Source organism: Chinchilla lanigera, unplaced genomic scaffold (genome assembly GCF_000276665.1).
Source record: "Chinchilla lanigera isolate Chin_1 unplaced genomic scaffold, ChiLan1.0 scaffold00111, whole genome shotgun sequence".
In the NCBI taxonomy this organism is placed as follows: Eukaryota; Metazoa; Chordata; class Mammalia; order Rodentia; family Chinchillidae; genus Chinchilla; species Chinchilla lanigera.
The window spans coordinates 2,973,012-2,999,368 of NW_004955512.1; the positions used below are offsets into that span (position 1 = coordinate 2,973,012).

The 26,357-nt window shown below is 41.2% G+C and overlaps 1 protein-coding gene across 1 annotated transcript in view; it reads right to left on the reverse strand.

Annotated features, from left to right (window-relative positions):
* Positions 1 to 26,357, reverse strand: part of Pcsk5 (proprotein convertase subtilisin/kexin type 5) — a gene marked incomplete at its 5' end in the record, with an annotated part of 418,607 nt that overhangs the window by 58,178 nt on the left and 334,072 nt on the right. The window contains 2 exon segments of the mRNA XM_005408309.2: positions 23,850 to 23,918; positions 24,985 to 25,191. Coding sequence (XP_005408366.1) covers positions 23,850 to 23,918; positions 24,985 to 25,191 — 276 coding nt within the window.

Below are 26,357 nucleotides of genomic sequence, written 5' to 3' on the forward strand. Positions count from 1 at the left end.
TATCATCTATTGTACATTTTGAGTTTTACTTACTCTTTCAGGTTCCTACCCTAGGGAGACAATATAATGTTTACACATGTGGGTCTGATTTATTTCACTTATGAGTATGGTCTCTCGTTGCATCCATTTACCTACAAAAGCTTCAAGTTTATCTCTTTTTATAGCTGAGTAATACTCCATTGTATAAAAATACCACATCCTTTTTATCCATTCCTCAGTTGATGGGCCGACAGTGCAATTTTAACTCTGCCTAGGGCACAAGACTTTGGAGCCTTCACCTGGGCCTGGTGCCAACAGCCGTGTGCCCAGAGTTTACCCAAGTCATTCAACTGAGAACTCTCTTTCCTCTACACACAGGGTCCCTTGGATATTTAATCACTGCACTTTTCAGTTCAAGACCTTGCTTTGAATCTTCACTCTATTCAGGACACGGTGGCAAGGTTGAAACCCCTGGAGCAAAAGAGAATTATCCTTTGGATTCTGAAATGCGTGTCTGGTGCTGCAGGAACCGGCTGGAGAAGCAGATGGAATGGGGTGTGCATTTCCACTAAAATCACATTTTTTATTACTTCCTCGTTCAGACAGACAAGAGAAGTTTACAGCAAGCATAACCTTTCATTTCCTGACTTCTTGGGGTATATTTCACATCCTCAGCTTCCAAGAACTCTCTCCAACTAAATAAATTGTTGAAAAACAGGAAAACAAGATAATAGCCATTTATTTCCTTTGCTGCTTAAATAGAAACAAAACTACTAAAAAGGAAAATTTATTCTCCAATAGACATATTTTCTGGTTATTACTTTTTGTCCAAATTGCTGGTTTGTGTAAACAAACTAGGATTTATGTAAACGAGTCATGCTATTCAGAAAAAACAAAACAAAACCCTAAAAGTCATCCTGTGTGATTTGTTCTTTAAAAAATTTTTGCTCATAGTTTTAAAAAGGCATTTTGAAAGAGTCTACCTACTCATCATCCGGCATATTGTAAGGAAGTGATGTTTTCTTTTGTGTATCTTCAAGTCACGATAGCAACTGGATCACTTTCTATGCCTTAATCAAGAGGCACCAGTCAGAGTCCAACCTTCCCCTGCCAGGTTTGGAGCTGTCTAGTCTACAGATTTAAAACTTCACATATTTGGGAATAGTTTTCTTCAAAAATGTTTCTCTTGATCTGAGGGTTTTGCTGTGTTCACTCTATTATTTATTGCGAGACGCTTCTCCTCTGTGTTATTTGATGATTGTATGAGTTCTATGTCTGTTTTGGTTTCCCCTTCCTTTGTTCTTCTTACTTTTATTTCTTTTTATTTTTTTATTTTTTTTATTTTTTTTATTTTTTTTGGTTTTTCTCCGGTACCGGGAACCGAACTCACGACCTTGCGCTTGCCAGGCAGGCGCTTTTGCCGCTGAGCTAAATCCCCAGCGCCCTCTTACTTTTATTTCTTATAGTTATTAGAACTTTTGGTCTTCCTTATGGGGACTACTGGTTGGAAATGCCCTGTGTTAAAAATGAAATTTTGTTTCCTCTAATGTTCTTTTTTAGGCTCTTCTCCTTCTTCCATTCAACAATCCCATTACATTTTCATTAGTAACACATGGACCTGCTGAAACTGTCACGAGTGATCAGTCAGGTCTTAATCCTTTGATAGCTTGAAGGACTCAGTAGCCAACTCTTTCTGCTTACATATACCCCTCTGAATGCTGGGTTTTGGTGTCAGTCACTGGCTGGTTCCAAATGTCAGACAAAACAGGGAAGGGGACACCTCTGGTTGCCAGGAGTCCCAAAGCGGCTGATTGGAATCTAATTTGTAGAAACAATTTGTTTGGTCAGCGCAGTGTTGACACACAGCGTGCTTGAAGAAATCAAAAGATTTCAGCTAGGAGTATAGCTCAGGGGAAGGGTGTATGTGCTCAGCATGTGTGGGACCCTGGGTCCAGTTCACAGCACACACATCCACACATCCACAAAGATGTCTTGTAGAAGTCTTCTTACTCAAGTTCTGTGTGCAGCAATGAACTGGGGCTGAGTAGCAAACAACTCTACCAGATGGATGTTCCCGTTCACCACATTCTTCACCTGGCTGACCTGGTCCCTGCCAGGTATCTGTACATATTTGCATTTAGGATTCTTGACTTATTCAGTTCTACACCCCTTCAGGTTCTATAGATACAGAAACCGAGACCTAGAAAATTTCCAGGACTTGACAAAGACAGTTTAGTTAGTGGCAGCCTGAGAACTAAGTGCAATTTTTCTTTTAAGGTCCAGACTATCTCACAGAGTGTTACTTTATCCTACATAGTAGAGTGCACAGTAGATAATTAGGAACCATGTTTTATACTGACCATGATGAAGAACTACAGAAATTCTGCTGAGTGTGATGGGGTATACCTGTAACCCCAGCACTTGGGAGGCTGAGGCAGGAGGATTGCTTTGAGTTCGAGCCCAGCCTGAGCCACATAGCGAGTTCAAAGGCCAGTCGAAACTATACAGTGAGATCTTGTCTCAAAAAACAAAAAACAAACAAAAAAACCTAGAGAAATCCCTGCAGATGACCACCAAGCAACACAGCAATAATTTGTCACCAAGGACTTTAAAATGATATTCAGTATTATTTTGAACAAGGACGGACTGCTTATTTTGGTACTGAGAAATGCATTTAGTGTGATGAACATGTATTTGTGTATACGTGCAGGATGTAACAGGCCAGAAATGGACTGATTCTCTTTGGCATGTTTCCTCAAAGTGACCACTTTTCAAAACCTTTTGAATGGAATAGGTTGATCTAAAAGCTAGGAATTATGAACAAGATGAAAGAAAGTTAGAAGCAGCACTATGAGCACAGGGCTGAATTATCTAGGGAAGGTACTGGAAGACTGGTAATGGTTTCATGTTACTTGCTGACCATCAGTTAGTGGCAAAGGTGGTAAATTAACTCAGTCAACTTGGAACACCCAGCTGGCCTGAATCAGCATGGTACTGGGTGTGGAGGGCCCAGCTGAGGATTGTTGCCAATAGCATAAAGGAGAACTACATGGTACACTGTTGATTCTCCTGGAGGAGCCTGTTGCACTGGCTTTCCTGATATGAACTCAGCTGTTATCATTGGAGGAGCTCAGGTCCTCACTGTTGCTGAGGATGGCTGTTATTCTTTTTGGGGAGCTCAGGTCCTTATCTTGAGTATTGCTTCCTGGCTCCTGTGCAGATCTTTCATCCTGCTGGTGCAGACTTTCTAGCTTCCACCCTGGTCTTTGGGCCTTCCCAGTACAGATGCTTGACACAGACTTGCATGAGACACTGTCATGAGCTCTAGGCCTCCAGCTGGACTTGTAGAAGACACTACCATGGGCTCTAGGTCTTCAGCTGGACTCGTGCAGGACATTGTTGTGGGCTCCAGGCCCTCAGCTAGATTCTTTGGGTCTCTAGTGTGTGGACAGATCTCCTGCACTCATTTGCATTTGATTCATTGGGTGAATATTATAAAATAATCCTATAAGTTGTGTCCTGTATTAAATCTATTCCCTTGCACACCCTGAGTACAACAGCCCATGTGCTAACCTCTGGCACAAATCAGTCTATTCGCCCATGCAGTCCCACACTAAAGCCTTATGGGGGAGGTGGGCCTGCAAGCATGTGTGTGTGTAACCCTGTATGTACACACACACACACACACCCCAAAGCACGGGTGTGGTTTTAGGAAGCTAGGCAATGTGTTACTGTCTCTTCAATTTTCGACCCCATTTTTCTTTCATTCCCAAAAAGTACAGAGTTCATAAATAAATCCTAGTTGAAACTATGGTAACTAGAGAAAAAAGTTGGCTATAAATGAGAATTCAGGCTGTAGGAATACTTAGGCTACATGACCCATGGGGAAACAAAACCATTGTAATAACAAAAATAAAATTTTAGCACCTGCCTATGAGGCAGGCCACCACGGAGATATTATGTCTTGCTGAGTGGGAGGTGCTCTGTGTTAGCCTACAATGGCCTTAACATAGGAGCTTTGTGATAACAGAGAAAAGATTCCAGGCAACAGCCAAACACCCAGGCTCTGCAAAGCCAAGTTCTTCCTCCTAATGAACCTCATGTGACCACTCTAACAGCATTCCAGTGGCACTCAGGTCTGAAGACAAGAGGGATTTCACAGTGTGATTAAGTCTACACAATGACACATAAAGTAGACAGTGGGCTACCAATTATCTGCCAAATTTGAGGACAACTTGGCCCCACCATGAAATACCTTAAATTGGCTGCTTATCTAGTATATGATTCTTTTGGATAATTGCTGGCTATCTCTCCCCTTTATTTCAAATTTTACGGGCCTGATTGTTTTTGTGACAGCTCTTCTATTTTCCTTCACTGTGGCATGGGAACACCCCAGGACCAGTTTTCAGCGTTTGCTTAGAATAAGAGCTCCATTTTATAAAACTAGCCATTTAGCAGTATCGATGCAGTTCTCAGCCACTACAAAGAGCCTGTCTCCAAGACCATACAGTTCTTACGAGTATTTCACAGCCCTGCAGGGGGCCTTCATTCATTTTGGCAGGTGATAAGCTATTTTCAAGTCTGGGTAATCATAGTAATTCAGCATTTTCCTCTATTAACACCTCTGAATGGGGAAGATGCGCCAGAGTTTTGCTGACTCTTTTCATAGGTTGAGAGCTTTTGTGATCCAGATGTGCCACATTGTTAGTCCAAGGGATTCAATGAAAGAGCATCTTCCAATCTTCGTAATGGCCCAAAATTACAAGGATGAGAATGCTCACTACTCTTTCTCTGCTTTGAGAGAAGCCATAGCCTTGGAGGAAAGCCATTGTTACTTTCCTTTCTGATTCTTGAGGCTCTGTAGAATGATAGGTGGACATGTGGCTGCCTGATTGTGCAAGTGTTGTTTGATGATGAGGCGATTTCCCAATGTACTGATGCACTTTTAGGAATTTCCTGCATTTTCTAAGAGGTCTGGAACTTGGGGCAGTGGGTGAGTGGGCACGGAGGACTCATGTATTTTAGTACGCGAATAAAGTGAACAGGATTCAATTTCCATAAAAACAGCACTGTGAACACCAATGTTCCTTACTGACGCTAAGAAAGGGCTTAATTTACAATGGGATTTAAATAGGCACACATTTAGAAACATTTGGAAGCACTTGCAATTTGCCCAGGCTGCTGTGGTCCCTCCTTTAGGCCCATTATTGCCAATTATATCTAGATGTAGTAGTAGTAGCATGTGATTCTTTTTCACCATGGATGACTTACTGTATTCATCTAGCCATTTTGCTGACAGCTGTGTCACCTTTTTGAGGAATTATTTAGCCTACTAGATGGATATTGCCAAGTACTATGCTAGCATTCCAGTATCTAAGAACTATATCATCTGAAACTACTAGATGGCTTGAAAATTGTCCTTTCTTTGATCATGCTTACATTTAATGAGCCTAAAGGGAAGTTTGAAAAAAATTCTGTCTTTATGCTAATTTTGAGCAATCATTCTGAAAGCCTGAGAAGTGGGCAGCCATTATAAGGTAACTATCAGATAATCAGAAGAAAAATCTGTGGTTTACATGGACACCAAGTACTAGCAATTGCTTCTTTTAGCAAAGCTGTCCTGGCTAGGTTGGGAGCAGTGGGCAGTGTGGTGGGGTTAGGGCTTAATAGACTGGCCGGCCACAAGTCCAGTTCCCTCTGCTTCCAGATGAGATCCTTAGACTAGTGTAAAATGGCAGCAAGTGCTAGCGCTGGGATCTGGCTTTTCCACTCTTCCCGAAAGCTCTCTCAAACCATTCACCATGGATCACTTATCAGGACCATGCCATTTATGCATTCAAAAGTTATGGGTTCAGCACCTGCATGTGGTAAGTACAGTACAGTGAAGATTACATATGGATAAGTGTGCGAGATTATCTGTCTGCCCAGAAGTTATGTCCTAAGTGAGGGAAGAAATATAAGACATAGATTTTAAAAGTCAATAAAGATTAAAATCAGATAATTGCATATGATCTGCCAGAATTAAACTAAGATGAGATTGTGTGTGTGTGTGTATGTGTGTGTGTGTGTGTGTGTGTGTGTGTGAGCATGGCAGGGGAGTGAGAGACAGAGAGAGAGAGGTGGAGGGAGAGAGGGAGAGGGAGAGAGAGAGGGAGAGAGGAATGCTGAATTGGGTGCTACAGGGAAGTCTTAGAGGAGGTGCCATTTAAACTGAGATGTAAGAACGAGGAGGAGCCAGCCACACTAACATCTTGAGGAGAGACTCCAGGTGGAGGTAACAGCTAGTGCAGATTGGTGTGGCAGGAACAGGTTGGAGGCATTTAAGATCAGGAGCTTCCAGTGTAGCTGCACATTGCAGTGGAGAGAGAGAGAGACCTCTAGTGAGGTTGGACACATGTAGGATGCTAGCATTAGTAAGGCTGTTTTGATTAAAGCACTCATTGCTCTGTTGTCAAGCATTGCCTACTAGTTCTAGATTGAAGTAGACATAGAATTCCCAAGCATAGGGATTACAAGATTCTTGGCAGACCAAAATACCCACCAGCAAGCACCTGCCTGGCAAGTGCAAGGTAGTGAGTTCCAAAACCAAACCAAAAAAAAAAAAAAGACCCTGTCTCAAAAAAACAAAATACCCACCAGCTAAGGGACTTGTGAATCGGGTAAGGCTCAGATGCTTTCCTGAGTTACTTGCTAGATTCCCAAGCGGCCCATCCCATGAATGCACATTTGAGCACATAACGCGATAGCTGGGCAACAGCTTTGGGTAATACTCATTAGCCATGTGTACCATGGTGAAGTGAAGCTGTTACCGATTTCATGGTTCTGATTTGCATTTCAACATTCAAGGGTGTAATTACTGTACCCAGTTCCAAGGAATAGTTGACATATTTTATCTTTAAGATCTCAATAGGTCCTACTTCTCATTTCTAAAAGTTTTCCATTGCTCCTTTGCTGAGCACATAAAATGAATTTACTTCTGAACTGAGACCTTGTATGCCAAATTTTTACAGCCTTAAATGTAGTATTTCATCACTACTGTAAATGGTTCTTGACTCACCTCTCACAAACCTTTTAGTGCTAAAGGTAAGAGGCTTCCCTAATTCACTTGTTTCGATTCACATAAGATTTCCAAGTTGAATCCAGGTCACTTGGATAATATTTCAAACACACAGGCTGCTTTCTTCTGAACATAATAAATCTGCAATTTTGCAATTGGCTTGGGGAGCCAAAATGATTGTATTAGGCTTTCCAATAAGCACCCCTTCAAAACAACTTCCTTTGTTTTTTAAGACTCACCAAAACTGGCCCAAAGGCTCGATGTCATCACTCAAATATTGGGGTCATGGTAATCTGGAGTCTACATTTTTAGGTTGATTTATTTTTGTAGTGGAGCATCTAGGTTTCTAGCAATTATTTGAGGGCATAAAATTCCATCATGATGATAAATCAAGCTGTCAGCTCTTTCTGGTCCAAATTAGAGGTTAGAAAGATTGAGAAACTTTTCTACTCTAATATTCCATCACTAGCATCTCCAGGTTATTCTTATGACCCCTGTGGTAGGGGGAATGCAAGGGAAACATTACCTTGGGCTTTCTCCTGCCCTGGTGACCTGACTGAAGGACTGCTCTCCCAGTATTCTCATGGACCTCTCACCCTGGGGGCTGTGAAACAAGGAACTGTGAGCATCCTTGGTGTATTAGGTTTCTGTCACTGTGACACTGTGAAATTGAGATGATCAACTTCAAAGAAAAAGGATTTTTTTGGTTCATGAGTTCAGAGGCTTCAGTCCATGGTCACTTGGCTCTGCTGCTTTGGGCTTATGTTGAAGCAGAACACATGGTGGAGCAAAGCTGCTCACGTCATGGCAACCAGGAAGTGGAGAAAAGGAGAAAGGAAGGGGCTGGGTTCCTAGCATTCCCATGAAAGCCACACCACCAATGACTTAACTTTCTTTCACTGGGCCCCACCTCTTAAGAATTCTACCACTACCCCACAGTGCCATCAGCTGGAGGCCAAATCTTCAACATATGGGCCTTAGGAGATGTTCCAGAGCCAAACCATAACACCAGGATTACCTGCCCCTTTCATACAAAATATATTTCACTTGTCTCACCAAATAGTGGAAAGTCTATAGCTAGTTAGAACACCCAATTTTTAAGGAAAAGATTTGGCAGAAAAATAAAGTTGCCCACTGCAAATGGCCATAGGCACAGTTGAGAGGAAAAAAGTTTGAATGGCCCAGTGACACTGTCAGTGAGAAATGTCTGGAGACGACAGCATGGACACTACTTGTCTTCTAGTGCTTCACCTCTAGGTCTTTGGCCATGAAGCAGCAACTGAGGCATGCCCCCGCTTGGGTTCTGTCCCTGAGCCCACTGCTTTCTAAAGCTCACTGTGCTGATTGCGTCTCACTCTGCCCTACTGCTGTGGGCTGACCCATTGTGCTGCAAGCTGGGCTGAAGGCTGTTGGAAGGGCTCTGGCCAAGGTATTGTGGTGTGAGTTGCAGGAAGACTTTGTTGACAGGATGAATCTGGACTCGAATCAAATTACCTTCCTGTTGGAAAATCACAGTGTCAGGCTCTGGAGGTATAGATGCAATTTACGGACACTCATTGGCTCAACTCTCAATTGGAGACCAGCCTGTTGAGCAGCTGGGTGTCAACATGCAGATGCTCCTGTCTCACTCACACTCCACTTCTCTCGATTCTGATGTCTTCCGTGTGACTTAAATCATTTTTTTTCTCCTCAGCCAGTGGAGCTTGAAGCTCTTCCTACCAGCTGGCAAAGGACTATGACATGGCAGTTTGACAGTGGCTTAGTGAGGAGAGTTGGGGAGTGAAATGAGAACAGCTAGCAACAGACACTGCTATAGTTTTAATCTGTATCAACTTCCAAAGGTTCGTGTGATGAGGCTTGGTCCAGCTGATGGTGCTACTGGGAGGTGGTAGAAACTTTAGGAGGTGGAGCTGGTTGAAAGAGGTATATACTCAGGGTATGTCCATTGGAAGAGTATATTCTCTCCTCTCTTTCCCTCTCCCTCTTCCTCTCCCTCTCCCTCTCTACCTGGCTGGCATGAGGTGAATAGCTTTGCTCCAACAAATGCTGTCAACCATGGTTTGCCTTGTCTCAGGCCTAAAGCATTGGAGCCAAGAGTCCATTGACTGAAGTCTCTGAAACCATGAGGAAAATACATCTTTCCTTCTTTAACTTAGTTTTCTCAGGTATTTTGTCATGCAACAACAACAACAACAAAACCTGATTAATACAGGCACAGAAGCCCTGGATATTTACTGAGGGCCTACTAAGTTAAACATGTCACCATGTATAAGCTGGTTGTGGCCTCAGATATAGACGTCTTAATGATAGTAGATAAGATAGGAAAGAAAAAGGGTAGCAATGGAGAGAAAGAAAATTAAATTTTATTTTGATATTAATGATAGAGCCTATTTATTCTTCTCTCTTAAAGAACATAAGATATGGTTATTTTTCTAGTTTTCATTATAATCTCCAGGATCCTATCAGGAGGTAATGGCTTTCCAGCTTATTCTGAATCCCATAAAAGAGATGGCCTCATAAGTTTCTAGTCTCCTGTGAAGGCGAAAGTCTTTCCTCCACCCAACGATTCCCTCCCCCAGTAATGGGAAGTCAAAGTCGCAGGCCCCAAATTGCCTTCAGGAGTGGCAGGCAGTCTTCCAAAGGCCTCATTCCCGGGCTGGGGCTTGAGCACACTCTGTGTGTTTTGTTTAACTTGGTTTATTTTGGAAGGACTTGGCTCAGTTCTCTTTCTGCAAGCCTATGTGCTCCAGACAGACGTGGCTCCCAGCTTGATTTCGCAGGTCAGTTACACAAGTAGGAGGAACTTTCACGATACCCAGCTCCAAAGGGAAACAGCAGCATGACATGAAGAGCTCAGATGATGAGCTAACTGCTCTAGAATTAAATGTAGGCTGTTTCAACCAGTATGTCCTTCTCTCCCAAACCATAAGAAAGAGAACTTGAATGTAGGGGAGACACAACTAAGGAGAATAAGGATGTAACCAGGAGTGAAACAAATATAGCAGGTCAACCTTTCTGCAATTTTTATTTGTGTTCTCTAAGAAAATGATGTAAACAAGCAGTCTACTCTGGATGGTCTATAGGTGTGGAGCCAGGCACTAAGTTCGAATTTGGCTTTAACATTTAGTTGTTATGCAACTAGGGACCAACTACATAAGCTCTCTGAGCACTGAGTTTCTCATCTATAAAATGAGACTAAGATTTTGAACAAAGAGATTATACTGAAGAGTATAGATTGTGTTTGTAAAGTGCCTACCTAGCTAAGCACCTAGCATGGGATAAACAATAAGCTGTAATTATTATAATACAGTGTATCTGCTTCTCCTTCAGTTTCTAACCTCAACAAAAGAATTTTAAATATTAGGTTGAAATCACATGTTTATATATTCATCAGACTCAGTGATTTCCTACTCTGTACATTAGAATCAGTCAGAGAGATTTCAATAAAATGCTTATGCTTCAGCCTCACTCCAGACCAAATAAATCAGAAACAGTGGGAGTGGGCACCAATGTGACATTTTCTTTCTCCCTAGGTAATTCTAATGTGCTGCTGAGGCTGAGAACCACTGGACTGTCACAGCTACATGTGAGCCCATTGAGAGCAGAGAACAAGCTTTAGCACCTTCATATCCCCATTCCTAGCAGCCTGTAGATAGTCAGTTAATCTTTCTTAATCCTCACTCATAGACTGGGAGAAAGTTGTCTGAATTTCCATGTGACTTGTCTTATACAGGCTGACACATTTCGTGGGCAGCAGACAAAGGCGAGAGGTGGCAGCATAGTGTCACTCTCACCATGAAGATCTGAAAGACAGCCCAAAGCAGGGTCAGGTCTAGCAGCCAGCCCATCTCCTGGCCGCATGGCATTGATCACTAGGCCTCTTTTTGGGTCATCAGTTGCTGGAGATCAGAGAAGTGAATTAGCACAATACTTTGGAATATCCCATTGTGTTGAGAAATAAAACAAGACAGATCTCTTTCTTCAAAAGAGTTCTTTTGAGGGAAGAAGAAGAAAAAATAAAAAACATGGCCAAAGCAAATGATGGGCCAGGTCACAGGGTCGAGAGAGAAATAACAGTGAGGTTGAATGGACACACATTTGGGCTTCATCTCTGTGGAAGTTTGGTTTCAGCAGTCCCAATGGACACCAAAATCTGTGGACGGCCAGGTCCTTTATATAAAAGTTGTAGTATTTGTGTATAAGCCGTGCACACTTCCCATATACTTTAAATCATCTCTCTATGACCTATAACACCTAATACAATGCAAATGCAGTGTAAGTAGCTGTTATACAATATTGTTTTAATGACAGCAAAGAAAAGCATGTATATGGTTAATACAGATGCAATGTTAAAACAGTATTTTTGACCAAATGTTGATTGAATGAATGGGTGCAGAACCCACACACAAAAATGGCTGGTTGTGTTTTGTATACAAACACGTTAGGCGAGGCCTTATACTATAGCAGTAACAGCTGCAGTCATTGCCATGGTGAGATTGTTCTCACTACTTACAGTGGTTAGTTTCTCTCTCTTTTTCAGATGCACAAAGGACTGTACCTTCCCATTCTGTGGCCTTGGGCATGATCATGTGACTTCTTGGTCCAAAATTATGTGACAGGAAATACATGTGCCATATCCTGAGGATGCTTTCAAGAGTCTGTAAATGCTTTGTTGCCAATGTGATGCTACGGTATACCTGTTGTCTACCTAGTCCTGGGCCGAGGGCCCTGCAGAGCACCGGCTCCCAGCTGTCCCATGATGGAGCACGCTTTGTTGCTTGAGGCCAGTGGGATTTTGTGGTTGTTTGTTGCCATAGGACAGCCCTGCCCATCCTAATGTGTGCATATGTATAATGAAGAGTTTCTAAGCCAACTCTCTCTTCTATAAAGAGGGAGTGAACAGTTATGAAGAAGATTGCCCCAAACAGGCTATTTCAGAACTCCTCTGTCACTTCCCATATGCATAAAACCAGACAAATTTCACACTTCTCTAATCCTCAGTTTCTCCATCTGTAAAAATTACTGGATTATGGATGTGAAAACATATTAGATTTAGCAGAATGCCTGGTGAATGACAGCGCTCAGAAAGTGTCAGGTTACACAGTCCTAGTATTTGTGGAATAAACTGCACAAACAGTGGAAAAGCAGAAAGCACAAGAAAACATGTCATAAATGTTTGCTAGCCAAATTCATGAAGAAAGGCAGGATGAGCAAGGGACAAAGAAACTGCAAAAGGTCTGCAGGTTCTTTCAGTACTGTGCTCTCTCTTTTAGAGGTTTTGTGTCTTCTTAATTCTCACCTAGGAGATGCGGCATCATTTAGAGATTGAGGAAGAGGAAGACACTAGTGAATTGTTATGGCTCATGTCTAGATGTGTCCCGCAAGCCTCATGTGGTCATAGCTGGGGCTTTTCAGAGGTGGCCAGATGTAGCGTATGTGATGCTGGCATCAAGGGTGTGTGATTACTAAATTAGCACACTGATTGGTTTGGCATAGTTCTGGGTAGAAGTGAGGTTATCCCACTCTGGGTGTTAAATATAAGAGACAACAGGAGGGTTACTGTGTTCTCTTGCTGCTTGCTACTTTGCTGCTTTGCTGTCTTCCTGCCCTTTGCTCACCATGAACCATTTCTCCTCTGCTATGTCCCATGTGCCCCTCTGCCTTGGAGCCAGCCAACTATGGACTAAAACTTCTACAAACTGTGAACTAAATAAACCTTTCCTCCTCTAACTTTGGGTGTTGGTATTTTTGTCTCAGCAATGAGAAAAAGAAACTAAAACCAAAAATCATTAGTTAATGTTTTTCAGAGAAAGCCCTGTTTAATAGAGATCACCTGTTTCTCTTTTCTTTCCTTTTTTTGGGGAGGGGGTCCTTTTTGAGACAGGGTCTTGATATGAGGTTCAGGGTAGCCTAGAACTCACTTTGTAGCCCAGGCTGGCCTTAAACTCACATTGATCCTCCTGCCTCAGTCTCCTGAGTGCTGGGATTACAGGCCTATGCTGCCATATTCAGCTCTCTTTTCTTGAGCAAATTGTTCAGAGTGCATTTATATTCTAGTCCTCTCTGAAGCTGGTCCTGAGTTGTCTTTTAAAGGAAAGAGGTCTCTTGATGGCCCCTTCTCCATCTGCTCCTGGGGGCAATGGTCAGTCACTCCAGGTCCTGCACTAAGGACAGCTAGACAGTGGCTGCGAACGGCTCCCTGGAAAGAGGATTTTGTATGAATGCTGGCTCTCAATTTTACAATCAGCAACTTCCTTCCAATTTAAAGGAGATACTGTGCTAGTACAGTTTATTCTGAAATACCTTTGGTTTGGAAGGAGCAAATACTATTTGACAAAGTTCTTGTTCCCCTGAAAGTTTGTGCAAAGGGTCCAATGAGAGATCTGGATAAAAATGGAATAAATTATGATCCATGACTATAATGTTTGACTTAAAAATCCTATACATCTGCTCAGTTAGAAGACAAACAGATAAACTTTATGTCTCCAAGGTGTCTGATACTTTTACTTCTATGAACTATGTTTTCATTTTTTATAGAGAGATAGAGTAATAAGTAAATGAAGTTGCTTCTCTTATTATGGGATCTGAAACTTGCTTTTTTGTGGGGGGTGGGTACCAGCAATTGAACCCAGGGCTTTGGCTGAGCTACATCCTTTGTCCTTTTAAAATTTTGAGACAGGTTCTTGCTAAATCACTAAGATGCTCAGGCTAAGCTTGAACCTGTGATCCTCCTGCCTCAGCCTCCCACAATGCTGGGATTATAGATGTGTCCCACCACAAGCCTGGAGCTTGAATTTAATATGAGTTATGACAACATAGCTATAGGGGACAGAGGCACATCTGCTGCCAGTTACGCCCTCATCACAGAAAACCATTTCCCAGTGGCCTCATGGAGGTGAGTGAAATGGAAGGGAGGTGAAGTGGTGGGGACGGCTGAGGTGACTGAAAACATGATCACCTACGTTTTCAGCCTTGCTACACACAGGCCCTCCCTTCTTCTCTTCGTTCCAGCTCAGAGCCTTCTGGGTGGATGCCCTCAGGGCTAACAGTAGTGACCCGAATTTCCTCTCAAGCTAACAGTAGTGACCCGAATTTCCTCTCAAGCTAAGTGGATGCCCTCAGGGCTAACAGTAGTGACCCGAATTTCCTCTCAAGCTAAGTTGGGCTAGCCAATTATTTACTGTCATTGTCCAAAGCTGCAGCGGAACTCGGTGCAAGGACTGTAGTGTTTGGGAGGGCTGAGGCACAGGACAGAAAATAAAGCTTTCTTTTGTTTTTTTATTATTCTATCAAGCAAAATACCCTTTGCTCTTCAACGTGAAGGGAAGAACTTTGGGTGATATGGATAGCAAAGACATAAAACCATCATTTGTCCTGTGCTGTCCTGGGTCTAACTCTGGCTCTTGCAGGGTTCGGTCCAGTGGACTATGGCTGAATGAATCGCTCTGCTTTAATTTCTTCACGTGCAGAAGGACAGCAATACTCAAACCTAGTCCTTAGCATCCCATAAGATAATACAATTAAAGCATGTAGCACCACACCCAGAATATTAGAAAATCAATACATGCTAGCAATCGGGTTACTATTTTAGTTACAGTGTTCAGAGATGGGACCATTCTAACACTGAAGTATTTTTCTTTTAAAGTTAAGATTTTTTGAAATATATTTTCATAGTATAATATTTACCCTCTGTTTCTGTACAATTTTATGCATGCAGCTATAAGGTTACCCTGACAAGCAAGATCTAAGATATTTTCAACCCCCTTAAATAGTTTCCTCGTGCTTTTATTTCTAGGACAATGTGATTATTGTTAAGTAAAGTCCACCGCTTTGCCAGATTTCTCTAGGTTTTACCTGTTGTCTTTTTTCTGTGTAGAATCCCATCTGGGATATCAAGTTCTGTTTAGTCATCATGACTTCGTAGGCTTCTCTGGCTGTAACAGTGTCTCGGACCTGTGTGATGAACTTGACAGTTTTGAGGAGTACTAATCAGGCATTTTATACAATGCGCCTCTACTGGGACATGTCTGGTGTTGTTTTCATGATTAGACTGAGGTTATGGGTTTGGGGGTGGAACACTGCAGGGATAAAGTACCATTCTCACACCGCTACAGGCAGGCTGCACAGCGTCAGTGTGGCCTCGCTCTGCTGCTGTCGACCTTCACCCTAGAATGAGGAGCTGTTTGGGGGTTGCCCCACTGCAAAGTCTTTTTTCCCTTGCTGTTTCCATATTGTACTATGGGAGAAAAGTCATGCATAGCCCTCACTTACAGAATAGAGAGTAATGCTCTAGTTCCTTAAAAGAGGAGCATTTAGATATCTTATCTGTGCTGAAAGAAACTGTCAATGAGTCCTTGGTTGATCAGCATTGCCTTTCTACATCTATTTTCATGTGAAGCCACTTTGAAGATATCAATATGTAATACATCAACCATTGTTAATTCCCTACCACTTTGTTTGTAACTCTGTATTGTCTGTACTGTTCTTTTGCTGTATTGTAATATGTTGTCTATCTGTTAAAAAAAAAATTGATAGCTTATCTGAATTTTGTCTGTATGAAGATTTGTCTCCCCTCAATTATTTACATCTCTATTAACCCATGAATATTTATTTTATACTTTGAGTTATAACCTAATATTTTATTTACACTGCAGCTCAAATCGTTCCTGCTTTGACCATGAAAACTCTTTCAGTGGCTCCTGTGTACACTGGATGGACCCTCGTCATTGTGGTGTTGGTTTTTTTTCTTTCAGCAGTTTCTGGTCATGACAAGATACTGCAAACTCACCTTGCGCATTTCCTTCCCCCGGCCACAAATCAGCTGATTTTTCAAAAAGGTTCGGTATTTTGGAGAGTGGTATTAGAAACCACCTCTAAGGATTACATGTGCTTATTGATACTGGGGAGTTGTTGGGCTTTCTTAGTGAAAGTGCCTTTAAAACTCTTTTCTCTTTTTCTATTTTTTCATTTTCAAACTTATAGAAAGACTGGGAAAATAGTCAAATGAACTCCGCATGATTCCTCTGAACCCTTTTTCTTCTGAACTACTTGAAATGGGTTGTAGACCTCGTGACATCTCCTCCCTAGGTACTGTCTCACACACACTTGAGTCCCTCAAGCAACAGGACTACTTCTACCCAACCACACTATTAATTCCATAACCCTATAAAATTATGTTAAAATATTTCTTATTGCCCCAAGTATACATTACAGCTTTGGAAACTTCAGTCTTTATGCATTTTATTGATTATTTTATCTCTTATTCTCTTATTTTTTCCATAATATTGAGCTTTCTCTTGTTTTTGTGTTTTGAGACAGGGTCTTGCTATGTAGTCAGGCTGGTCTTGAACTCATGGCTATACTCCTGCCTCAGCTTCCTGAGTGCTGGGATTATAGGTGTGCACCACAATGCCCAGCAATATTGAGCTTTCTTTAAGAGCACAGGTCAGCTGTACTCTTCTGTATAGCTATCCATCATTTAGAGTTTTCTTGTGTTAATCTTCAAGCTAAATAAGGTTTTCTCAATCTCCGCATTATTGACATTTTGAACTAGGTGTTTCTTTGCTGTGGGTTCCTATTCTGTGCATTGTTTAGCAGTATTTCTTACCTTTATCATTAAATGCCACTTACAGCCCCACAGTTATGACAATCAAACATGTCTCAGGACACTGATAGATGCCTTGAGGTAGCATAATTGCCTCCAGGGGAAGTCACTGTGCTAGACACTTTTGCCAGGGATACTAAGTGGTATTATCTACTTGTTACTGTATGACGTCAAGAGACACAGTAATGTCAGATTGTATGAAACTTTTAACAGTTATGGTAAGTGCAATAACTTGTTGGAGTGGGTAATAAGCAAATTTGTCCATTGTAATTAACTATTACCTCCAGTCATACTTGAAGTCTATGTGATGGTCCTGTGGTTCAACAATTTTCCTCATTATGTTCTTAACTTATACTGGTAATTCTCCTGGAGTCTGTACACTAAGGGGTGCAAAATGATAATTTCCTAGTTCTTTCATCACATGTATGCCAGCTGAAATTTTTCTGAAACAAAAAAAACAACTTTCCCTTTTTTCTGAAAAAACAAACAACAAAAAAAAACAACCAAAAAACAAAAAGCCAAAAAAAACCCCCAAAAAACCTTTTCCCTTCCTCTTCTTTTTTCTTCTTTAAATATCACTATTGATACATCGATTTTAAAAGTTAATTGAATTGTAATTCTTTTTGTAATACAATAAATATTTTAAAATGTGGAGGCCAATGTTGAAAGCATAGCTTGGACACAATTTTGGAAGGACATATCCCAAGTGAATACTGTTAAGGACAGTTTAGGAGCAGGCTATCTGGATAAACCACTTGAAAACTGGCTGAGAATTGTAGTTCTTTATCAAAACGTTTTATTGCTAAGATTTCCCCCAATGTGGCCACTGGGACCCACTTGCACTAGGTGCCGGGTCACTTGTTATGAATATATGAAACGCATTACGTCAAAAGTATGTGGAACAATGTAACCAAAGGTCCACACTCATCTCCACCCCTTTCTCTAGAGGCAGCCATTTTCGTTAGTTTCTCATTTATTATTTCTGTTTCTTTCTTGTTTTTTTTGCCAAAATAAGCAGACATGTAGGTATAATACACTATTTCACAAGTTTGCTTACAAAAAGGTGGCTTCTACGTACAACGCTTGCACCTTGCCTTCTCCTTCATGGTAGCGTATGTCATGAAATCACTATTGGTTCATAGAGATCTACTCTGTTCTGACAGCTGTAGAGTGTTCCATTGGGTATATGTACCTTGGTTGATTCAGTCTACCATGAGCAAACATTTAAGCTGCTTCCAGTAGTTTGCTATTACAAACAATACTGCTATCACTCCCTAGGTTTTGCTTTCACAGTTTCAGTTACCAGCAGTCGGTGCCATTGTGTTTGGTTCTGCTTGGGACACAAAGTGTCCTTTGCCCAGCACACCCGTGCTGTGTACACCATGCATCTGCTAGTCACTCAGTGTCTGTCTCAGGTATCAGATCAACTGTTGCAGGACTGCAGTGTCTGCATCCAAGTAATCTTTATTTTGTTTAATAATGGCCCAAAAGTACAGGAGGAGTGATGCTGGCAGTTTGGGTATGGCAAATAGGAGCTGTAAAGTGCTTCCTTTCCCTGAAAAGGTAAAAGTTCTCAACTTAATAAGAAAATAAAAAAATCACATGGTTAGGTTTGTTAGGATGTATTGTCAGAACAAGTCTTTGTGAAGTTGTAAAGAAGGAAAAATAAATTCATGCAAGATTTACTGTTGTACTTCTGGTGCAAAAGTTACAGCCACAGTGTGCGATAGGGCTTAGTTAAGACGGAAAAAGCATTCAATTTTAGGGTTTTGCTTTGCTTGTGGTTTCAGACATGCACTAGCGGTCTCGTGTCTCATACCCCATGGATAAGGGGGTACTGTGTGCTGTTTTGCACCCTATGGATGTGTCCTCAGGCTAAATTCCTAGAAGAGTTGCTTCCTAGAAGAAATGCAGATGCACTTGTGATACCCACTGCAAACTTCCTCCAGGGCAGTTGGTTGTACCACTGTCATCCCACAAGTGATAGGGAAGCATGTTTGCTCCTACAGCCTTGCATGCAGAGACGGTAAACTTGGGCATTGTCGCCAGTTTGACAGGTAAGCACTAGCTTGTCCGGGAAGGTTTAGCTTGCATTTCCCATATAACAAGCAAGCGTCTTTTCTTATATTCTAAGGCCATTTGTTTCACATAATTAAAAAAAAAAATCAATCTTATCTCTTCCTTCACAGTTTGCAGGTGTCACATTAGATGAAGCTGCTGCACTTCTCATCCGGCTCTCTGAAAGAACCCCTGGCTCATGTCTCGCCCTACCCAAGCCCCTCCACCCTCCAGTCACTGCAAGCACCCAACACAGCAGCCGCGTTAGGGTTCTCTGGAGGAACAGGATCACAGGCGCACGCACCTCCTGAAAATTTCTCGCTTTTTTCTTTTTTTCTTTTTCTTTTCTTTTCTTTTTTTCTATTCTATTCTATTCTATTCTATTCTTTTCACGGTCCTGGGGGTTGAACCCAAGCTTTTTTTGTTTGTTTGTTTTTGTTTTTCTCCGGTATTGGGAACCGAACTCACGACCTTGCACTTGCCAGGCAGGCTCTTTTGCCGCTGAGCTAAACCCCCAGCCCCGAACCCAAGCTTTTGCATGGAACTCTACCACTGGGCCGCATCCCCAACCTCTCTCATCTCTGTCTCTCTCTGAGTTTCTTTTTCTATCTCTGTCCCTGTCTCTGTGTCTGTCTGTCTGTCTGTCTGTCTGTCAGTCTGTCGCTCCCTCAGCCAGGAGGGTATATGCCTGTAATTCCAGCACTCTGGGAGATGGAAGCAAGAGGATCACAAGTTGGAACCCAGCCTGGGCAATTTAGCAACTTAGTTAGACCCTGTCTCAAAATTTAAAAAAATTAAAAAGGGGTTGGGGACATAGCCCAGTGTGAGGGCCCTAAGTTCAATCTCCAGTACTGAAAAAGAACAGATAAAATTACTCCATTTATTTCGCCTCTCAATTATTGAAGAAATAGAACCCAGAACATTTAGATCTTTCTTAAGATTTCCATTCAAGGCCCTGAATAGAAAGACAAAGAACTTGACACTGGGTACTCTTGGAACAGAATGATGTTATATAAAATGCTGTTTGTTTACATCCTGATAAAGAAAAGAAACCTAACTCCATAATAACAAAAATACCCTTTTTCCATCCTGAACTATCAAATTCAATATTTTCTTCCAGACAAAACAATCACTTTTCCTTGTTATGAGTTTGCTTTTCTGTCTCTTTCTGGAAATCTTTTCTTGGATTGACAAATACCTTTTTCAGCCCAGGAGTTAATGAGATGTCCATCATTTTGGAATTTGAGTTTTTCTTTTTTAGTTATACAAGCTAGATATTAATCTATAGTCCATTAAATATATGGTAAAGAATATGAAACTCTGAAAGTATATCCTGTGTTCCCCATAACTTTATAATATAAGTAAAATGTCTCAAAGTGACTGATTCTATTTTTCTCTAATTCTCTAGAGATCATTTAGCTGTGGTCCAAAGAAAAAATTGTATTATTAAAACAGAATAGGCCTAAGTTGTCTTCAAAGGATGATGTTTTTGTTTCAAAAGAAGAACCTCAGGAAAATCTACAGTAAAGTATTCATAGCTTTTAAAGTTCATATTGCTATTACAATTATAGAATTTAGTAAGCCACATCTTCTTCAAATCTTTCTTATATTTCTAATATTCCATGAAAAAAAATTACTTGTGTTTGTATTTTCTTCCTGGACTGTATAAAAATTTGATTAGAGAAAATATCACATCTAAATCTCTGTCTCTGTTTTGAATTTGGGCAACTCTCAAATCCAGTTTTATTGACACTTATACCTTACATGTACTCCTTTACTTAAAACGGGGTAATGCCGTGGTAACCCTATCCTAAATACTATTAAGTTGAAAATACTGTAAAGTTGAAAATGCATTTAATATTCCTAACCTATAAACATCATAGCTTAGCCCATTTTAAACATGCTCAGAATATTTACATGTGCTTACAGTTGGGAAAAACCGTCTAACACAAGCACTATTTTATATGAAAGTGTTGAATATTTCATGTAATTTATTGAATACTTGCATCCAAAAATGTTGGTAACATAGAACATTGTATAGGACTGGTTGATTACCCTGATGATCATGTGCCTGACTGGGAGCTGTGGTTTGCTGCTGCTGCCCAGCATCATGAGAGAATCATGTTCTACATATTGCTAGCCCAGGAAAAGTTCAAAATTCAAATGTGTGAGTTTAGTTTCTACTGAACGTGTATTGTTTTCACACCATGGTAACAATCAAAACATGGTAAGTCAAGCCATCATAAGTCAGGGACATTGTACATTAATTGTGCAATTATTATGTCCCGGGTGCACTGCTAGTTCTTGTGGGAACACAGTAAGTCCCAGAGCTTATTCCCAAGTCATTTAGTGTCTAGGTGAAAGATGTGTATGCACCAAATATCATACCAGTCAGCAATAAAAAGTGTTACTGTGAGCCTACAAATAAAGGGAGATAGGAGAATGTATTCTATTGGAGGGTTCAGAAATAAAGTAATAAATGAGTTCAACAAAGTCAATGCATGAACACACAAGGTCCTGTATACAGAGCCTTCATAAAGTAAGAGAAATTTTCAAATTTTGGATGTGAAAATTGGCATCACTTAGCTCTCGCCACCCTGTCCAGTGATCCCTGCTATAGGTCTCTACTCTGGCCTCCAGAGAGACTGCATTCCAGGGAGGGCGCTTGTGATGGACAGGACCCAGTGGTGTCCCCTTTGAGTTCTTAGCACTAAGGTGAACCCTCAGCAGACAGCTACAGTTTCTTAAATGTGTGAACAGTCTGACCTTTCAGTAGCACTTTGTAAAGTGAATCAAATTCTAGTTTATCTCTTTTTTGCAAGTTGATTCTTTTGAGTTTTGAGTCCCCAGAGGGACAGTGTCTGGGACAAAATCTTTTTCCAGTGGCTTTTCCTTTTAGCTTGGCCAGCTTAGGGGAGGTGGGCACAAAGCAGATCCCTGCAGGGCATGGTCCTCTTGTCACCTTTCCCACCTCCACTCTGCTCTGGCCTTGAACGAGTTCCCCCACATTCACACGTTCCTTCCAAGGAGTTTTAAAAAGACGAAGGGAGTATCTTCTTTTGTCTGTGTTTAACTTATTGAGTGATGGACTTGTGCCACTGGCTTTTCACTGAACAGAGCCAAAAGAGCCAAAATCTCAAAGTTAAGGTCACACACACACACACACACACACACACACACACACACACACATGTGCTATGCAGACACCTCTCCATGATGCACAAAGATGCTAGCATGGACACCCAACATGCAGTAGAAAAGCTGCAAAGCAAGCCAAGCAAATTGGCTAACGTATAAAACCTAAGGGAAAAACGGCCTGAAATGAACAAAAAGTGAGTTTGCAATAGTCAAAACAGCTATCACTACTCGCTTTACAAGAAAAATCACCAGACACCTTACAGGAGATACTGGGATCTGCTTGTATGTGTATATATAAGCAAAAATTAGATACATCTAATAGCATATACTATATAATAACAGTGCTTATAACAAAAATGTATATTGTTCATATTTTTATTTTAGTACTTTTTTTGGTACCAGGAATTGAACTCAGTACCTCCAGCTTGCCAGGCAGGCGCTGTGCCACTGAGCTATACTGTGGGCCCACAATTTTAGTACTTTTATTAAGTTTACATTTATTTTTTGATTCCTAGATGATTAGCCTTTTACCCTTAAATCTCTAAGTGTCATTTTATTATTGTATTTTACTTTCTATAGTATAAGCTGCATCTCATAGTAGAAAATAATGAGGAAATAGCATTCAAGTTTCTAGAAACTATTTTGTAGTCACAGATATTATAGAAAATATATCTTTTTCATTTAAGGGAAGGAAAAATTGTAACATTCATTTGATAAGTTCATAGATTTAGGACTTGCCTAAAATGGATTTTCTTAATTCTTAAAAAGATCACACCCCAACCCCATACACAGTAAAAAGACTACTTCATTCTGGCATAGCTTAACCTCTTGCTGTTCTAAAAGTGGTCTTGACTTCACTGGTCAGCTTTTTAAAACACAAATTCTCAAACTCACCTTAAACTGATGAATCAGAATCTGTATTATAACTTGTCAAAGTGCATGATTTGTGTGTACATGAAAGTTTTAGAAGCATTCCAGGCCTTTACAGAGATTCCATGAAGAGAAATTGAATTATTCCATGAATCTTCCCAGAGGGGCTCCTTCCAAAGATCCTGTAAGCCATTTGCTCCCTCTTCTCTCCCTTTCTCTCTGCTTCCCTCCTTGCCTCCCTCCCTCCTTTCCTCCTTTCCTTCCTTCCTTTCTTTTTTCCTTCCTTCCTTTCTTTCTTTCTTGGGGTTAAACCCAGAGCCTCACACATGCTAGGCAACTTGTCTACCACTGAGCTTTGCTCCAGCCCCTTCTATATATTACTTTCTGTACCTTGCCTAAACTTACATTAAAATGTGATCTTGGAATTTGAGGGTCTTCCTATTTTACTTCCTATCCAGTGATGCTATGTGCCACACACAGCTCCTATCACTTCTTCTACCACAAAAACAGGCCTGTGAGAGGGAGAGAAAGGAGGAGCAGAAGATGAATGAGACAATCATATGTGCTTTTCATTGCATGAAGATCTCAACTCCGTGGTCACCATGATGCAATCTTCTCTAAGGATTATTATTATTTTTTTTGGGGGGGGTTTTTCTCCAGTACCAGGAACCGTCTAAGGATTATTGTAGGGTCCAAGCAATAGAGAAAAACTTCCCCATCTCTCTAGTCACAAGATTTATCTTTTACACAAATGAGTTAGAGTAAAAAGATATTTCTTTGAGTTTTATTCATTGTTCATCCTCAAAACTGTCATTTTGAAAAGCTAAGAAGTGGCTGAGTCTCAGGCCCCTTGAGACATGGTTGCTGAGAGGTATCTCTGCCAATGAGCTAACAGCCAGAGAGAAAGGCCCACCATTCTGTCTTACACTTGACTTGCAGAAAGACTGGAAGCCTCTCTACTGCTTCAGAAGCAAGCATTCCTCACAGTGACTCTGAGTGAGCCTAGATAATAGACATTAACGGTAACACTCACACCAACAAGAACAATAACAAGAGACCCTACTGAAGCAATGGCAGAATGAAGATGTGTAAAAGAAGATGTGGCTATTTCAGGTCTTTAAGCAACAAAGGAAGGTGACATACCTGAGGTGCACCCCAGACATCCTTCCTCACAAGGCAAGCACTCCTCATAGTCTGAATCTTGGACTTCACCTGAATGGGGAGAGGAATGAAAAGCAACTCATTTCCGCTAAGTGGAGACACATCAACTGCTAGGATATGTTGGTATGGAGCTTGTTTTTAAATCACAGAGCAATGTGTGACAAAAAATCACGTATATCCTTGAGGATATACATGTCATGTACCTCTTTATCACTTTCTATCAATTTAATAAATTGGATTAGCTTGGTTGGGTACAAATAGAATAAGTTGGACCATATGCCATGTAACTAGTTTAGAAGCCATGCTGGTAGATTTTATTTGTTAAAGAAATCAATTCTGCTTCTGAGAAAATACAGTTGTGTATATAAACGAACAGGCTCCATCTCTCTTATCATCTGTCCTACTGAACACTTTTAAAAAATAGTTTAAAGTCTTTTACTACATTTGTTAACATTAAAGAGAAATAGAACATTTTTATTCTAAAAACATCGTGGAGCTTTCTTGAGCTCCAAACCAGACATAATTATTATACAGAGCAGAGGAATAGTCTGTAATATTCTGGTATGGAAAAGACCTAGAATCCTAAGTGTTTTTAAAATTTCCCTCTTTCATATTAGATAAAAATTGGGCAAAACCAATAACACATGCAATTCAGACTCCTTTAATATTTTTCAGTAAGCTTATTATCACTAGCTGCTCACAGTGAGTCTGTCTTGGTGCTATGCTGTCCCGTTGACAGAAGAAACCAAGGCATGTAGAAATGAGATTAGTTTTGCCCTGGGTCTCGTATGTAGTAATTGGGAAGGAGAAAACCGTTGGACATGACTTTCAGATTCAGACCTAATTTTCTTCCCACTATATTCCGTCCACACACCTCCAAGTGAAGATCGCTTTCTATATGATCAGTTGTGTTCCTGCAATCCCAGACTGTGTCTGCGGCAGCCGGCGAGGAGGTGTGGGGGAAGAGAGAGGGGCAACTACCCACTTGACAAAAGGAATCATCCAGTCACTAGAAGGCTTGCCATTAAACCTGGACCTGAAGGCTCCAGGATGTCCAGAAGTAAGGACAGCCCTTCATCCCAACCGCAGGTCCTGGGCGAACCCAGAGCAGCCTCACCTCGCCCACACTCCAGCTTCTGGCAGGTGTGGTTGGTGGGTCCGAGGATAAAGCCGCTCATGCATCTGGTGCAGATGTGGGGGTTGTGGCAGAGCTCACAGTTATCTGGGCAGGGCAGGCAGGCATGCCCTTCCGCAGGGGTGTGGCCTGCCGGGCAGTTCTCCCGACACTCCCCTTGGTACAAGAAGCGCTCTCTTCCATGCTTGTCTGACCAGTTAGAGGGGCAATGGAAAAGATAGAAAATGTACAAAATCAGCCATGAAGTTAATATAGTGTGAGACATTTTATTAAAAAAAGAAACGACCGAGTGCTTTTGTTCCTAAGGGACCGGGAGTATAAGAATGGATTTAATGAAAAGTGCAATATCTATATCCTTGTCGTTGAAAAGTTTTCCTTGCAGGGAATCATCTTTCAATATTTTATATATTCGAGAGCACAGCAACTACTATCTGGGATGTCATTGCAAAACCACAAACCATGCTCTGTGAATAACCACAATTCCAAATATGCTTAACTTTCCCTAGGGCTCATTTTGGTATCTGTGGAACTTCTCAGATTTGGGGGTTACAGAGATCCCGTAAGAATAAACACATGCTTAATGATAGACACATTTTATAAAGTATAGTCTCTTAAAATGAGTTGGAATTGTTATCAAAATCATATACTTGTGTTAACTGACTGAAGTTTGAATTTTTGCAAAGCTCCCGAGGCCTTACTGAAGCACTAGGCCAAGTACACCTCTGGGCCCCTTATCCATGCATTCCTGGGGGTCTCAGGACTTCTGTCAATACTGGATTCTAGAAGGAAAGAATCTGCGACACTCCCAGCAGCAGACTACGGGAATTTGCTCTTGGAGAGAATGGGAAAATCTAATCAGTTACAAAGGATCACAATTTATTACAAAAGATTCCAATCAGGCAGGAATATATAAATCAACAGTGAGATGAATACTGTGGCTGCACCTAAAGGTTTCCTACTCCTAGCCCCCTGCAGTTTTTATGCTGAGCATACCCAGGGTTTCTGTCTTCTCTGAATGGGACTTCCCATATGTCCCTGCCTCTGAAGAGCAGGCAGCCTGTGTGACCCAGAATAACTGGGGTGTAGTGTTCGCCCACTATGTGATCCACCACATGCAGATCCTAAGCCACTGACCTTCAGGATGCAAGGCTGCTGAATTTGTGGACAAAGATAGCATTCATTCCTATTGCAGGCCCAGGAACTGAAAGCAAGTACATTAGACTGAACCACATTAAACAGCTGATATCTAATTTTTGCCTAGAAGTATAGCACTTTCAGATATTTTTCCTAAGATTTCTGATTTAATCAAATCCCTAGTTCAAATACACTTTTATTTTATTTTCCCTGGCTTTTTT